This window comes from Papilio polytes, unplaced genomic scaffold (assembly GCF_000836215.1).
Source record: "Papilio polytes unplaced genomic scaffold, Ppol_1.0 DF824180.1, whole genome shotgun sequence".
Lineage (NCBI taxonomy): Eukaryota > Metazoa > Arthropoda > Insecta > Lepidoptera > Papilionidae > Papilio > Papilio polytes.
The window spans coordinates 949,761-964,430 of NW_013525024.1; the positions used below are offsets into that span (position 1 = coordinate 949,761).

General features: G+C 33.8%; 3 protein-coding genes and 1 non-coding gene across 6 annotated transcripts in view; 1 reads left to right on the forward strand and 3 right to left on the reverse strand.

Moving 5' to 3' along the window:
- LOC106110987 (mediator of RNA polymerase II transcription subunit 12-like) overlaps positions 1-5,030 on the reverse strand; it is a 21,620-nt gene extending 16,590 nt beyond the window's left edge. Inside the window, exons 1-12 of the mRNA XM_013292956.1 lie at positions 4,920-5,030; positions 4,626-4,836; positions 4,325-4,484; positions 3,999-4,190; positions 3,724-3,837; positions 3,014-3,115; positions 2,354-2,516; positions 1,981-2,162; positions 1,289-1,656; positions 1,034-1,183; positions 807-894; positions 202-350 (exon numbers count right to left, since the gene is read on the reverse strand). Of these exons, the coding sequence (XP_013148410.1) occupies positions 202-350; positions 807-894; positions 1,034-1,183; positions 1,289-1,656; positions 1,981-2,162; positions 2,354-2,516; positions 3,014-3,115; positions 3,724-3,837; positions 3,999-4,190; positions 4,325-4,484; positions 4,626-4,814 (1,857 nt within the window). The 5' untranslated portion in view covers positions 4,815-4,836; positions 4,920-5,030. The remainder of the gene's footprint in view (positions 1-201; positions 351-806; positions 895-1,033; positions 1,184-1,288; positions 1,657-1,980; positions 2,163-2,353; positions 2,517-3,013; positions 3,116-3,723; positions 3,838-3,998; positions 4,191-4,324; positions 4,485-4,625; positions 4,837-4,919) is intronic.
- A 429-nt stretch (positions 5,031-5,459) lies between these two features.
- LOC106111233 (peptidyl-prolyl cis-trans isomerase NIMA-interacting 4) lies at positions 5,460-6,999 on the forward strand. 2 transcript variants are annotated; one of them, XR_001226149.1, is made up of 3 exons: positions 5,460-5,649; positions 5,756-6,244; positions 6,784-6,999. XR_001226149.1 is itself a non-coding variant. In XM_013293255.1 (2 exons), exons 1-2 carry the CDS (start codon positions 5,565-5,567, stop codon positions 6,073-6,075), a joined length of 405 nt encoding a protein of 134 aa, XP_013148709.1. In that variant the 5' UTR covers positions 5,460-5,564; the 3' UTR covers positions 6,076-6,999. The 2 variants fall into 2 exon arrangements, 1 of the variants encoding a protein (XP_013148709.1); XM_013293255.1 differs by having other exon boundaries at positions 5,756-6,999.
- Positions 7,000-7,123: 124 nt separating this feature from the next.
- On the reverse strand, positions 7,124-14,213 carry LOC106111232. Of its 2 annotated transcripts, none has more exons than XM_013293254.1 (5): positions 14,166-14,213; positions 13,087-13,222; positions 10,198-10,358; positions 8,580-8,768; positions 7,124-7,622 (listed from the first exon to the last, which is right to left on the reverse strand). In XM_013293254.1, exons 2-5 carry the CDS (start codon positions 13,217-13,219, stop codon positions 7,449-7,451), a joined length of 657 nt encoding a protein of 218 aa, XP_013148708.1. In that variant the 5' UTR covers positions 13,220-13,222; positions 14,166-14,213; the 3' UTR covers positions 7,124-7,448. The 2 variants fall into 2 exon arrangements, with proteins under 2 accessions (XP_013148708.1, XP_013148705.1); XM_013293251.1 differs by lacking the exon at positions 14,166-14,213 and adding an exon at positions 13,513-13,680.
- On the reverse strand, positions 10,637-10,709 carry Trnak-uuu. The gene has a single exon. It is a non-coding gene; the product is annotated as a tRNA-Lys (tRNA).
- Positions 14,214-14,670: the final 457 nt, after the last annotated feature.

The window sequence follows — 14,670 nt, forward strand, 5'->3', positions numbered from 1 at the left end:
AAATAGTAGCTTCTACGGGGAAAAGTATTGTGCACAGATCCAGTTTAGTGATTAGAAAGTAAATTTTCATAAATATTTGTACTGTGTTTTGGAAATTGATGCAGACGAAGCCGCACTGGAACAGCTAGTGTCTTATAAATTGATTAATGCTAGCTGCAAACATGAATAAGTTTCACATTATGTTTTAATAATAAAACTTACGGGATCTTTGGTATCAGTGGAAGAGTCTTTGGTGGCGGGAGGCGTGCAGTTTGCGAACACCTCTTTGTACAATGTATCGAGGTTGTTGTTGGGGTCCACGCGGTCGAAGCAATGGCGGTCTAACGCTTCCAATACCGCTAGAACACGCGCTACAAAACAAATAGTATTATTACAATCTTACTAATATTACAAATGCGTAAGTTTAGGTGGATGTTTGTTAGAATTTGTAGCCTAAACCCCTAACGGATCTCGATGAAATTTGGTATAGATGTAGAGATTAGTCATGAAAACCACATAGGCTACTTACTCTTTCTTTCTTATTTAACGCGAACGGAGTCGCGGGCGAAAGCTAGTTATTATTACATATACTTAATATGGTAGTAATACAGAGAATGTGTTGCTACAAATTTACGACTTCGCCGGCGCACTGATAACGTAGACTTCTAATAGAGAAATTTTGAAATCGACTCAGTGGTTTTTGAGTTATTTCAATACATAAAAAAATACAAATCTTCACCCTTTATAATATAAGTTTTATTCAACTATTTTTATATCAAAATTAATTTAATTAAGTCTGTCTGTAAAAATTTAAAGAATTTATCTACCTTGTGAACTAGTTTGCCATTTGTCAGTGCACCATTTGCTTTCAGCCTTTTTACTCCTTGCTGCTATTTCTTGTTCAGCTTCATAAACCTTAAGAAACAAAACAAAATAATTTTCGATCTTATAGGAATTATACGTCTATTATTTGTGTACTGTTAACACATTTCGTGCCACTACAACACAATAAACTTATAAGACGGCAATGAATGTGTTAATTATTGTTTCTTACCAACTTCCTATGATGTTCAGTAACATCGGAGTCCATATGCGGCATGGGTAAGGCTGATGGTGGTAGGGGGAGCAGGTCGAGGGGGGAGCCTTGCATTGAAGACCCGCAGCCAGACCACACCATAGCTGTCGGACATTCTATGCAGATTATCTAAAACCATAGACATTTTATTAAGCAGAATTTTATCAGATCAATGTTCATTTAATATTTTATTTTTAATTCATTATTTTACCGATAATTTAATATTTTTCATACCTGTAATACTGTAGCTAACTGTATTATAATATCTCTGTGATATTGACAATTTAGTATTTCACTGAATCCCATTTGCACTGGATTTAGTGCGGCAGTTATGACTGTATTTAGGGTTGTCTTAACATCTCTGGGTGGAGATCCTCTCTCTTCTTTTACTTGAACATCCATGGGTTGTGATGGGTTTGGTGTACCCATTGGTATAGGGGTACCAATGGAATGGTTTGGGTTTGGTGTCCCCATAGAATGGTTGGGGTTCGGTGTTCCCTGGCTCTCAGCAGGAGTCGCTGAACGCTTTATTTGGTTAACATTTGGTTTCACATCTCCGTTTGTGTTTTCTGGTGCTGGTGACATTGGTATGCCATTTACTTCTGAAAATAAATTAAACAAATTTAGGAACACATTAGCAGTAGACATATGCCAATAAGATCTGAGCTACAGCTCAACAGCTAAATGAGTATCACAATGGGATTTATTACAATTGCTTGAGCCAACAAGCCGCTAGCTAATCGGTGACTCCCAAATCAAAATGCAAATCGTAACTCAACACAAATTGAACTGATACACAATATAACCTAATCTGCTGATCATTTTTAGTTGCGTTACCAATGCCTATTTAACCTGACAATAGCTGTTGCCGACAGCTAGTGGAAAAGAGGTTTAAATATGAACATATTAAATTAAATGTAACATACTATCACTTCCATCTGCAGTTTTCGTGAATACAGCGGGCTGGTTAAGTGCTCGCAGTGTGGTATCAGAGAGTACGGAGCAAATGGCCGCGGCCTTCTTGGCGCAGGTGGTGGCCAGCCGGCGTGACAGACCCTCACAACACACAAACTCACTCATATGTTGTAATGCTAATGGTAAGAACAACCTGTGTTAAAAATAAAAAAAAAACATTTCCATGATCAAGTTTTGATAATTTTTTTATATTAATTGCAGCAAAACAAAATAAACTTCTATAATAAAGGGAAAGTAAAGGTGAATTAAAAAAAATAAATAGAAAACGAAAAGCACATCCTTAATTTGTACAATAACAAAAAAAAAATCGCGAATTAAACAAACCTCAACAGGCCATCTTCAGGTGCCCTTTTATCAAGCAGTTCTATAATCCACGTGAGGAAGTCATGTCGGTCCAGCAGACCCTCGTCCAGCATGTAGCGTGCAAGCCGACAGCAGTAGTTCCATAACTTGAGTGATTGCCGCCAATCCATACTCTCTATTGTACCTGTAGTTTATTTTATTAATTAATAATACATAAATAATAATAAATAGTAATTAGGACACATTATTTATTTATTTTAGTTTAACTATGAACATAAAGATGTGGTGCTGCTAAACATAGACTTGAATAACGTAAATTGTATGGAACAATTAAATCAAAATACTGAGGCCTATAATCTCTAGACTCCCAATGATAACTAAAAAAAACTATTTAAAAGTTGTTCATTAAAAATGTTTCCCAGAAGTTGATAAAGAATTCTCTTAGTTATAATCATTTTTACCAGTCCCCCCTAGAAATAACATACAATTAGACACAATAGATCTTTTTACACACACTATGCAGGCATTTTTTAGTGCATTAGACATTAACTTGTCCAATGTATGACTTGGTGAGGAACATTGTTGAAATACTGATAGTCATTTTCTTTTTTTCATTTGAGTAAAACTTGTTAAGTATTTAATTCAATGTGTTCAATAATATATGCAGCTTCATACACTTACTAATGGAGTTTCCAGGTGAGTGCATAGAGTTTGACAGAGTTGAATTGGGAGTAGTGCCACCAGGCTGGCTTCCGGAAGAATTGTGACTAGGTGTGCCTTGACCTGGACATAAAAGTACATCTATTTAATTACATAACAGAGTTTCGATGCCTCAGGGATTAAGAACTTGTAATCTGCAGGTCCTGGGTTCAATTCAAGGATGTACCAATGAGTTTATCAAATTACATATGTACATTTACTGGCCATTCTTACTAAAGAAAAACAGTGTGATGCCATTTCTTAGATTGTCTAAGAAATTCAAGTGTGAAGTCAACCCGCAGTGGGCCGGCAATGTTCCTATGGTCTAGTGCCCACTAAGTTAGGGTAACCAAGCCCCACAATGCGGATGTATAGCAGGCTGATAAATATGATATGATGGTTTGGGTTACATTTACATACTAAACTAACAGAAAAAGTAATCAGTTGTTAATAATCCATATGAGTTAAGTTTTATTTCTTTATTTTTATTCTGCACTAGCTGTTGCTCGTGACTTTGTCTGCGTAAAATTAAAAGAATAATAATAAAACATAACCTATGTTACTCATTGATAACATAGCTTTTTAATGGTGAAAGAGTTTTTGAAATTGGCCTTTAGTTTTTGAGTTATTACAATACATACAAATCTTTCCTTTTCATAATAGTAGTAAAGATGTGATTATTTAGAACATACCTGATTGTGATGGTGGTGTCTTTTCCAATGGGTTGGTGGGCACTGCACTTTGATAATGCTCCGCCAGCTTTGGTATTTGGTCTTTTAGAAACTTTATTAATGTAGTTGTCCATTCTAGAAAATGCAAATAATTGAAAAAGAGCTTTAATATCTAATTTATTCAATCTTTTGCTGGTTTTATTGTATTTTCACTATCTTAGAGAGGAAATATAGAACAGTTTCATTATGTATTTCTTACATTTTACTTATAAATCAGATATTTTTATGTTATTTACCTGTAGTAGGATCAGGTAACTGTCTTTTCTTAATCTTAGCCTCCGAGACTGCCACTGTGTAGGCTGAACTAAGCTTTATGAACCATGCAGCTCTTGGCATTGCCACTTGATATTCTGTCAGTGTTATAAAAATTTCCTCCTTCTTGTTAAAATTTGGTGCTTTTTTTGCCAATATTGATAAAGGTTTGCTACCTAAAATGTGGAACCTCCTTTCAGTAAATGTTTATAATGTATGTGAAAGATACTAAAATTAATAATACATATAAAATTTGATAGACATTTTTTTTTTTAATTATTCATATTTTTAACTTTATAGAAAAGTATACCAGCTAAGTCTTTGAACCATGCTTCTATTTGTGGTTTGGTCCTCGCTGTGGCGGGCCAAAAGTTATCTTTGGGATTCACTTGCTGTCTCTTCCGGCCACAGTCTGGTAGTGTGTTCAGTTCTTCTTTCTTTGATAATATGCTTGAGAAGAATTGTCCTATCTGCAATATATAATAACTAATTAAACGTTCTTAATATATCTGACATAAAGAAAATACAAACAAGAAAAAGGATGTTATTTTGTTTGTTTTTAAGAAATTGTAACAGACAATGACCTACTTAATAAATGAGCTGTTACATACCTTCGAGGCAGAATAATTAAAATTCCTTGCGGTACCAAATTCATCGCTAGATTGTGGTGTGGTGGAAAAACCATGTTTAACGTTTGTTGATGTAAGCTCGTCCTCTTTTTGACGTGGTTCCTGTGGATATACATCAGGGGGACCCAGACGAGGCCTTTTTAAAGGCCGTTTTTCATACATAATCCCCATTTTGTAAAGATTTACAACTCACCTGTAAAGTTATTATCAAATATTGTAAGTTATTGACACAGGAGTCACGTCATGATTACTAAGATCAATATATGACTTACTTACCCTAATTATTGAAAACCATGATTTATCTTATATAAATATAATAAATGCACGTTATAAGAATCACATTACTTAAAATTAAAGCAAAAAATTTGCTGCTTTTAACACATTTGTATTATAAACAATAAAATAACTTTTTGATTTTTGACATATGAAGGATTTAAAAGCAAACCACAGACCCTGAATCTGAATAATTGCTATCATAATATAGAAGGTTAATAGGTCATAAAAATGTCACAATATTTTTGATATTTTTGCTAAACCACAAAAAATACAGCATTAAGACTAAAATATAAATGAAAAATGATACTCCCATATTTTACTGCAATAAGCAATGAGAAGACATAAGTGAGAATTGAATAATCTTAATAGAAGTAAAATGGATTCTTAAAAGCAAGATTAGTTTAGTAGCCTATTTGGCTTGAATTTTAATAAGCAAACTATACACGTAATTTGACAATTAACAATTAAAATCTCGAATTTCAACAATTGTGTACTGAAAAATTTGTGCTCTGTGGAGTACTGTTAATTGTTGTCAGCTGTCAGCTGTCAATTAAAATGTCTGATATGTTATCAAACATTGCTTTCTATTAACAATATTATATTTTCCCAATAAAGTAATTATTACTTTATTAAACCTAATGCAAAATGCCCCCTAAAAAGCAACCGGAGAAGCAAACTAAAGCTGGCGGAGGTAAATCCACTGGTGGAAAATCCGGCGGCGATGCAAAAGGTTAGGTTAGATTTCAATATGAAACTTTAATAAATATCAATTTTTGCCACCTAATATTCTTTTAATAGTCATTCAAACAATTGAAGAATATCATTTTCAATTTTAGAATCTGCTGCAAAAGAAAAAAAAGGTGGGACAGCTGTCAAAGTACGTCATATTTTATGTGAAAAACAATCCAAATGTTTGGAGGCACTGGAAAAATTGAAAGCTGGACAAAAGTTTCCCGATGTAGCGGCAGCTTATAGTGAAGACAAAGCGAGACAAGGCGGAGATTTGGGTTGGATGACCCGTGGGTCTATGGTTGGGCCTTTCCAGGATGCAGCATTTGCTCTTCCTATATCATCAATCACCAACCCTGTATACACGGATCCACCCATTAAAACGAAGTTCGGCTATCATATTATTATGGTTGAAGGGAAAAAATGACAGACATGGTGTTTGAGTTTGAGTATTTCTGGGCTATTCTATTACTATTTGTCATGGAAAGAATTTGTTGCCTCCAAGAACAATTTGATAAAGATTATATGTTATTACCTGATCCACCCACTTTTAGCATGTCTATAATATCTGACATAGATGGTTTTGCAAACCGAGAGTGAGTATAATTCACACACCATCATTCCTACATAAACTATTTTAAGTGACATTTGGTTTTGTGTTTTTTAAATGCATATTTCTATGTACATTTGAAAATGATTACTACAAAGTATTGTAGATATTGTCTAATGTATGTTCATAATTTTTTTTTTTTTTAGCCTTTTTATTCCAGTAACTGGACCCCATTCTGGGTATAGGCCTCCTCCAACCTTTTCCATAAGTATAGGGACTTTCCCTTTATTCATCCATTCTTTTCCCACTTCTTGTACGATATCGTCTTTCCAACGTTGTTTTGGTCTGCCGACTTTCCTTGCGCCTGGTGGGCCTATCCATTTCATGGTTTGGTTTGTCATGTTCATAATTAATGCATCTAAATTTAATCATATTTACATTTAAAGTTATTCCTTACATTTTTTTTCAAACATACAATAGTTTATATAGTAGCCATTAATATGTAGATAGTTATAAAACTGTTTATAGGGTTAGGTGTAAGTTACTCAAGATATAATACTTAATTTTTGCATTTAATTGTTACAGTTTAAGTCTGAAGTTGAGTTTTCTTCGATTGTGCCGTATGATGCATATAACAATAATATTAACTGTAATATTCTTCTGCAACATGTGTTTATGGTTTGTAATGACTAAGAAAATTGGGCCCAGATCTTTTGAATATCGGTTTAGATTTACCTTACCAGCTTGATGTAAAATGTTATACAAAATTTATATCCATTAATAAACACAGTTTATAAACAATGTTTTTTTTTCTAGTTCCTTTGACCTTGTAATGATAAAAATTAGCTACAAATTACCAGATTCCTATAAAAGTGACAATTTTCAGATAATAAACTAAGGTTATCGTAATAAGAAAAAAGGAATATGTATTTAGCAGTCTTTATTAAAAGATTATAAATACTTAAAGTAAAACACAACATTCATTGTTATTGTGGACTGCATTAAAAGTTTTAAAATACTGCAATAAATATAAAATGTAATAAGGTAAAACTTAAAACTAACATGAAAATGTAGAAAATTGTATTTCAAACAGAACATAATGTTTACCAATTTGGCAGTGTTTGTAGTTTTGCTTAGTTGTTCCTTTTCTCTCCCATTGCAGATCTTTTTGGTTTTAAATGTATGAATACAAAGCATTTACAACTTTGGGAATAAATTTTATGTACTTATAAATATGTTTTTTTTAATAATTATACCCGTAAATTAGGGTTCGTGTATCGGACGTATTTGAGGAGAGCGTCATTTTCCTCGCAGACGAAAGGTTTGCGGTGATGGCAGGCCACGTCGTGCCAATGTACACCGTCGTTGTAGAAGTTGTTGAGTATGGCCACACAGTGCTCTGCAGCGCCACCTTGGTGAAGTTCCTGGTGTAAAAATAAACAAAGATTAAATTAAATGAATAATTATGTGGCAAATTACTCTGATATTATGCATTACATATTTAAATATTTTACGAAGAAAGGTGTTAGTTTGTGTTTTGTAGGTTTATGTTTTATTAGTTTTCACGCCGCATTAAATACATAATTTCACATTATTGTGTTTAGTGTTATTACATAAGTAATTACACAATGTCAAACATTGATGACTGAGTGGCTACAGGCGGATGTATGATGTGCGCTGTGGATTACGTATGTGGGCGAAAGTGACGCGCAAACAGACGCGTTGACGACACACGCATACCGATGAGCTTTTGTCGCGATAGAAAGCGTATGTACGATGCGGGCATGCCCTTCGGCGAATATTTCGCAGCCCCATAAATATTTACACCGCTTTCGTTTTCATTACGCGACATCCGCCGCGATGCCGGTGTAGTGCCGGTGCGGTGGGCGTTTTATCGTAAGTGTTACTTAACAGTTCGCGGAATTGAGTCATACGTGGACGCAGATGAAGGGTTATGTAAAGTTATGACTTGAGATTTTCCCGTTACGTATTCCTAATTCAAGTAGGGCACAGCGCTATCTATTACAAGTTAACGGCCCGAGTACAGTTCAAATAGAGATCACAATCTTGTTTCCTTAAAGTTCTTTATGGGTATCTAAAAAGATTAAGGATCAAAAAAAAGAAGTAAATGATAGAACAAGAGTAGGACGTTGAAATTGTTGAAGTAGGATTCGATTTAATTTTATTTGCATAAACGAAAGTTCGCGACATATTATGTACGTTGGAACATATGTAACTCCGGAAATGTTGAATAAATACTGCATTACGATTCGTATTTTCGGTCTTTTTATTTGTGCAGTTGATACTAAATCGAGATCGATTAAATAATAATGCATAGTAATTTGCATTGCTAATGTAATTTTACGGATGTTCTTCCTTACCCGGTTATCAGGCTGGGGTTTGCCGATGCCGCCGCCTTCAGACCAATCGTTCTGCTGCCGGTTGGTGGTGGGTGGCAACTTCTGCAGCTCCGCGGTCCAGAACCAGCCGTTGATCTCATTGGGGAGAAGGTCGGGACGGTTGCAGCCCTTGAAGTCACATAGGCGGCCCGACGTCCAGATGTATTTCACCTGTAATTTTTTTTATGAGTACTAAGTAAGCAACGGCACGCTCGGTTAAACATTAATTAATGTACCTAATGTACACCTATTAAATATATACGAAGGATAACTGTTAGTGACCATTAAAGGAATCTGCCAATAGAACACGTCTGTTTAAAAGACGTATCTATCAAAGTGCTTATCAATCATTATAAACGAAATGTGCAACCTTTTGATATATCATAAAGCTTGACCATATCTCTACTAAACTTGTTTTATGATTTATAAATATGATGAAGCGAGCTTTACGTTATCATGAGCAAAAACTGGTTGCGCTACAAAAATGTGTAAATGGCACTAGGAATAGAAACGAGATGCAACTAATCTGTTATGCAACTAACTAGTATCATCTAATCTAGTTCCTTAAACAGTAAAAAGGCTGACAAACGGTTCAGTGGAATGGTATATGAAAATTTTCGAAACATGTTTACTGAAATGCTAAATGTTTTTAAATTTCTCCTCTTTTCATAATCGCAATTATAATTGGTTACGAAAGTTATTTTTATTTGGAATCAAACTTGAACTCTAGGGTAGACAGACTAATCGCAGTGCAACATGATTAATATCACAAATCGACATGACATTAACAAAGAAGAAACATCTAGCGAGAAAAAGTTTTTCCCACGAAAGATGAGGCCATTCTGTCGATAACAAACAGTGAAATCTGAAAAGGGAAAATATTTTAAAACCGTCTTGTGTCACCGGAGCCGTGCGATATTATTACAACCAAGAATTCTCTTCGTTTTCAAATGAGTAAAACCGCTATTGTATCTAGAAATATCCAAAACAAAGCTGTTTAAATTCGTTACGGGACGATTGTAAGAAATTTTGTACACTTTCTATTAGTTGTTTGTTTTCTATTGCTTTGGAAATATTATGTTTTCACGTCACGGTCAGTATGTGCGGCGGTAAGCGGTGCTGGTGACCGTTGTCCACTCGAACTCGTGACACGATCACACGTGAGCGTTTTGCTAATATTTGACGCATTGTAGTCAAGCGGGTCAAGGGTGGAGATTCATTGTCGCTAATGTTACGCGTTTTTCTCTCGATTATCCCTAAATACATGTAAATGGATGGAACAATCATGGAAACTGTGGAGTAAATCGATTACGCCTTGGCCGACGGACGTGTGCTCAATATAAACTGTGCTTTTTGTAACTTATTGAAAATAACTCTAGGGATAAACACACTGGATCCTTGAACCCATACATCTCTCTTTACTTGAAATACTGTTTTTGTGTTTTTCGAGAAAAATTTAACAGTCAACTCGAATATTTATTATAACTTATAAGTAAAATAAAATAACACTATTTTCTGTTAAATTTTTGCAAATCAAAGACTAATAACAGATTTGTTTGAATGATAGCTACACTTAAATTTTAGTATAAGAAGTTCTTACCTTGTCTTGAATAATGCGCGCTTTAACCCACTCGTTCTCGTCGCTGGTCTCCAAGGAAACGAGGTCCATGCAGCGCTGCCGGCAGTAATTCCTTGCGCTCAGCCAGTCCTCCTCCACGCCGCGGAGTGCGGGGTCGCGCCACGAGAAGAAATATCCCTTATCTATAAAAAAATAGGTAGGTTGGAGCAAGACTAAAGAAAAAACATTTTATAAATGTTAAATTAGATCAAAGTTGGTATTATTTTGGTTGTCCCGAAATTTACGCTTGATCGTAAAAAACGTGACTGCTCTAATAAAAAAAATATCGGATCTAGAAATGCCCGTAACTATTATATTTGTACAAACAAATATTTTCCAGATTTTAACATTCTCAAGTCATGTATAAATCTTTATCGAACTTTGAAATGAAATTTAATGAGATTTAATCAATAAAAAGTATCGCCCGAACAGGGACTTGAACCCTGGACCCTTGGATTAAAAGTCCAATGCTCTACCGACTGAGCTATCCGGGCTGTGTCGGATGACATAAAATTTCACATCTAAATGTTAATCATGAAGCGGATTTTAATAGGTCATCACATTCTTGGGAGTTATAACGATTAGAATATTATGTAAACAACTTTTTTATTACACTTTTTATACACACATTTGTTTCATTGATTTTACAATTACGTCACACATCGTAATAATTACGTTGTATTATTAAAAGTTATTGCGTAATATTTAATTTATGCTTAGTAACTATATATTGCAGTAGTAAAGATTCACGACTGGTTAATCACACAGGGTGGGCAGAGACAACAAGAAGATATGTTTTATAATTATTAGCATAAAGCTAATTGATTTGTAATAGCATTGTTATCATTATCATAAGTAGAGACAAAATAGAATAATAATATATATAGAATAATAAACTTTTTCGACAGAATTTTTTTAAAGAGCTTGTTAACTAAAGCTTGGTATTTTGTCGACATTTAAAGACAATGTTATCAAGTTGTAAAATTACTCGAATTCCATGTCAGAAACAGGTTGCGTTATCTGACATCCGGGAAAGATATCGAGATAGCTTAGTGTACGACGTTTTATCACCACGAAAGCTTAAGTTGCGAGTCTTTTTTCTGCATATAGCATGAGATGATAAGGAGCTTGGAATAACTTGAAAGCTTTGACGATTATTATTTTAGCATAATTAGGTTATAATTAGTAAAGGATTTATAAAATTATGAGGATCGCACATAGACTGAACTTGAACTCACTGTTCTACATTATTTAATGTTTACAAATAATAAGCGATTATATGCTTTTTTATTGACAAAGCAGATATCAAATATTGCTGGCACATTAGATGGATGCAGATAGGCTGCAATTGCAGGATAAAGGGCTGAATAATTTGTATTATTGTCATTTACTACTCATTATTAAATTCTGATAAATAATTAGTATAAGGGCAAGTCCCACCACTGATCGATAGATGCTCAGATAGCTTAAAAATGACGTCACTGACAGATAAAGTAACAAAATCCGATATTTCCATTGCATATTTTACACGTTCGTATCTAACAATTTACAAGAATTTGGTGAGACTGACTCTAAAAGATATATTTTGTGGTAATAAATAGTACCTTTACGATATAAGTAAAATGTTTCTCATCGGACGTACAATCGTATCTATCAATCAGTAACTTTCAAACAATCGTTAGGCATTATCGGTAAAGAAGTTTTAAAATTTCTATAGTCGCCTCAACTTTCTCAATGCCGGTCAATCCGGTTCTTAGATACAATATTTCGGGATTAATTTTTCACACCAATTATTGTTGCTTTGTGTTAAGGTAATAAACATGTTTCAATCTAAAGTCTGAGTAATTTCAAACGTAGACTATTTGCATGATTCTTTCAAGCTCGTAGATTCATGTTATACGACGAAACGATGGGGACATAAACCAGAAAGTGTTAAGACTGACTGTGTGAAAGAGGATATGCTTAAGAAAGGAGTGGATTCAGATATGACGGCTGATAGAGATGTATGGAAGAGCAGCACGTACTGTGCCGTACCTCCGTATGGGATAAGGGCAAGTGGGCGATGATGATGAGATTCTAAAACTCAGTATGTGGGTTTGAGATTCCTCTGTTCACAATATTAACTTATTAGATCAAGATGTAATAATTTATTCATGCTGATAATTAACATTATTAAAAGATAAAATAAAATATCTATTTTTGTATCAAATGTATGTCAAAAGGTAAATCCAAAAAGATTGTAATACAAATTATGTTTCCGTGTATTACGTTAAATAAAAAATGAAACAATTTTCTATAAATTATCATTTATGATAAAAGTAACATACATAAATTCTATTATATTATTTTAACAATTCGTTAGAAACAAATTAATGTAGCTTTAAGGATGTACCTAGAGAAATTTCCAGTTTTAAATCGAGAAAATGTTTATGATCATTGAAATTTTTAGTAAACTTAGATTAAATTTTAAACAATTTTTTTCGCGCTATCTTAGAATAATTTGGTAGTACATCAAACGAGTAGAATGTTATAATTTGTTTCGTATTCTATTAAAGACTACAACCACGAATGTTTTTCTGATTATAAAATATTTGTTCTTGAAGTCAGGATGCTTTAAGTTATTTAATCTCACAAGTGTAAAAACCCATATTTTTTATTCCTATAAACATTAAACCAGCATTTGACCACGATCTCGCGGTGTACTAGTCAAAAGATGGTACGCGCTTCTTTTCTAAATGCCAATTCATTCTCTTGGGGATCTCATCGTCCAAGTCTTTACCGCACACACAATGAACAAAAAATCATTCAGTTTAATACCTCCATATCTATCACTAGGACAGGACTACAGTAGAATATTTTTCTTGTACTTACTATCAGAATATCTCTCGTGTATGACTCTGTTGACGCAATGGGAGGGTATGGGGGGCTCCAGGATGCGGCCGCTAGGGAACTGCGCATGCACCACCGCCACCACCGTCAGCATAAACACCCATCTTGCCTTCATTTTCTGCGAATAAAGAAGGATATAATAAAGTGAAATTATGAAGTAAGAAGGGCTGCCTTTGAATGGGAGTGAGATATTTTATTAAGTATTCGACAAATAACCTGTCGAACTAGACAATATAATAAACTGTCTCAAGTAAAAATATATGTAAAAGTAGTTTTGAATAAGAAAACTTTGAAATGATAACAAAACTATTTAGAATCTGTAGTTTTTATTGAGAATACGCAATAACACTGCGTGATATTTATAAATACCATAGAACCGGATAGTTTCTCGGATTTATGATTACTTACATGAATAACAACAGTTAGGGTCGAGGAACTGAACAATGTATTAAATTTCAACGAAAAATTATGCAACATTCATCGCCAAAATTTTAAAAGTAACTACTAAATGTTAATATATTTTTTCTAACGATCATAATTTAAGTATTTTTACTTGTTAATTTTCCTATACAATCGATAACATATCCGGATGTCACAAGCTTCAAAATAATATTCGATTATTTATAAAAGGTCAAAGAATAAACTTGTCTAATAAATGTTTTCGAATGCTAAAGATTCTCGGTAATGTTATACTCAACAAAAAATGTTATTATAATATAAGGTCAATTACTTATACGAAAAATTATGATATTTATTGTGGTTGTACAGAACGGTTGTTGTTTACAAACAAACTTTCTTTTATGCACCACATGCATTGCGCAAGAAAAGGTATCGGGATTATAAGACCGGTCCTGGATCAAGTAGAAAGTGACCTTGGCCCCTTGACTAAGTAGTTCATTCCACCCGTGACTACAGTCCTTAAAAAACTTATAAAAATTTTTCACTTTCATTTAAAAAAAATAACATTCAAATTTCGAATTTAACGCTCACTAAATAATTTTATTCTTTTTTTTTAAGTGGCAGGTTATAAATATTCGAAATTATGAAGAAGTTTTACTTACATATGCGTCTGTCTTCCGAATCGTTCACAAACTGATGCGCGGTCGCCGCGCATTCGTTTTATATAGAGGTAACTCGCACGTACCATACAACCCTTGCTGACGCAGGGTGGTTCTAGCCTATACTGGTGTACGAAATTGTGCTGACTAATGCCTGCCTTTGTAATGTATGTTTCGCTTTTTTCTTATTTAATGAAACATTGATAATTTTGAAATTTAACCGTTAGTTTTCTGTTATCATTACTACAAAACGCGTAAACAAAGACATTTTTATAAAGAGAATAAGAATGACACTATATTTTTTAAATATGCAGTTAACAGAATTGTTAAGATCGAACTGTTAAGGTTGTACAAAATGCAGGCGAAAAATTGGGACCTATCTCTATGTAGCCTATTGATCTATACAAAGTTGATACCAGTTGCTTTTCTAACCTCAAAATATGCTTAGCTACTTTTCGTTTTATATCTCTATCTATCCAATAAACATTGTTAGATCCTTGATATACAT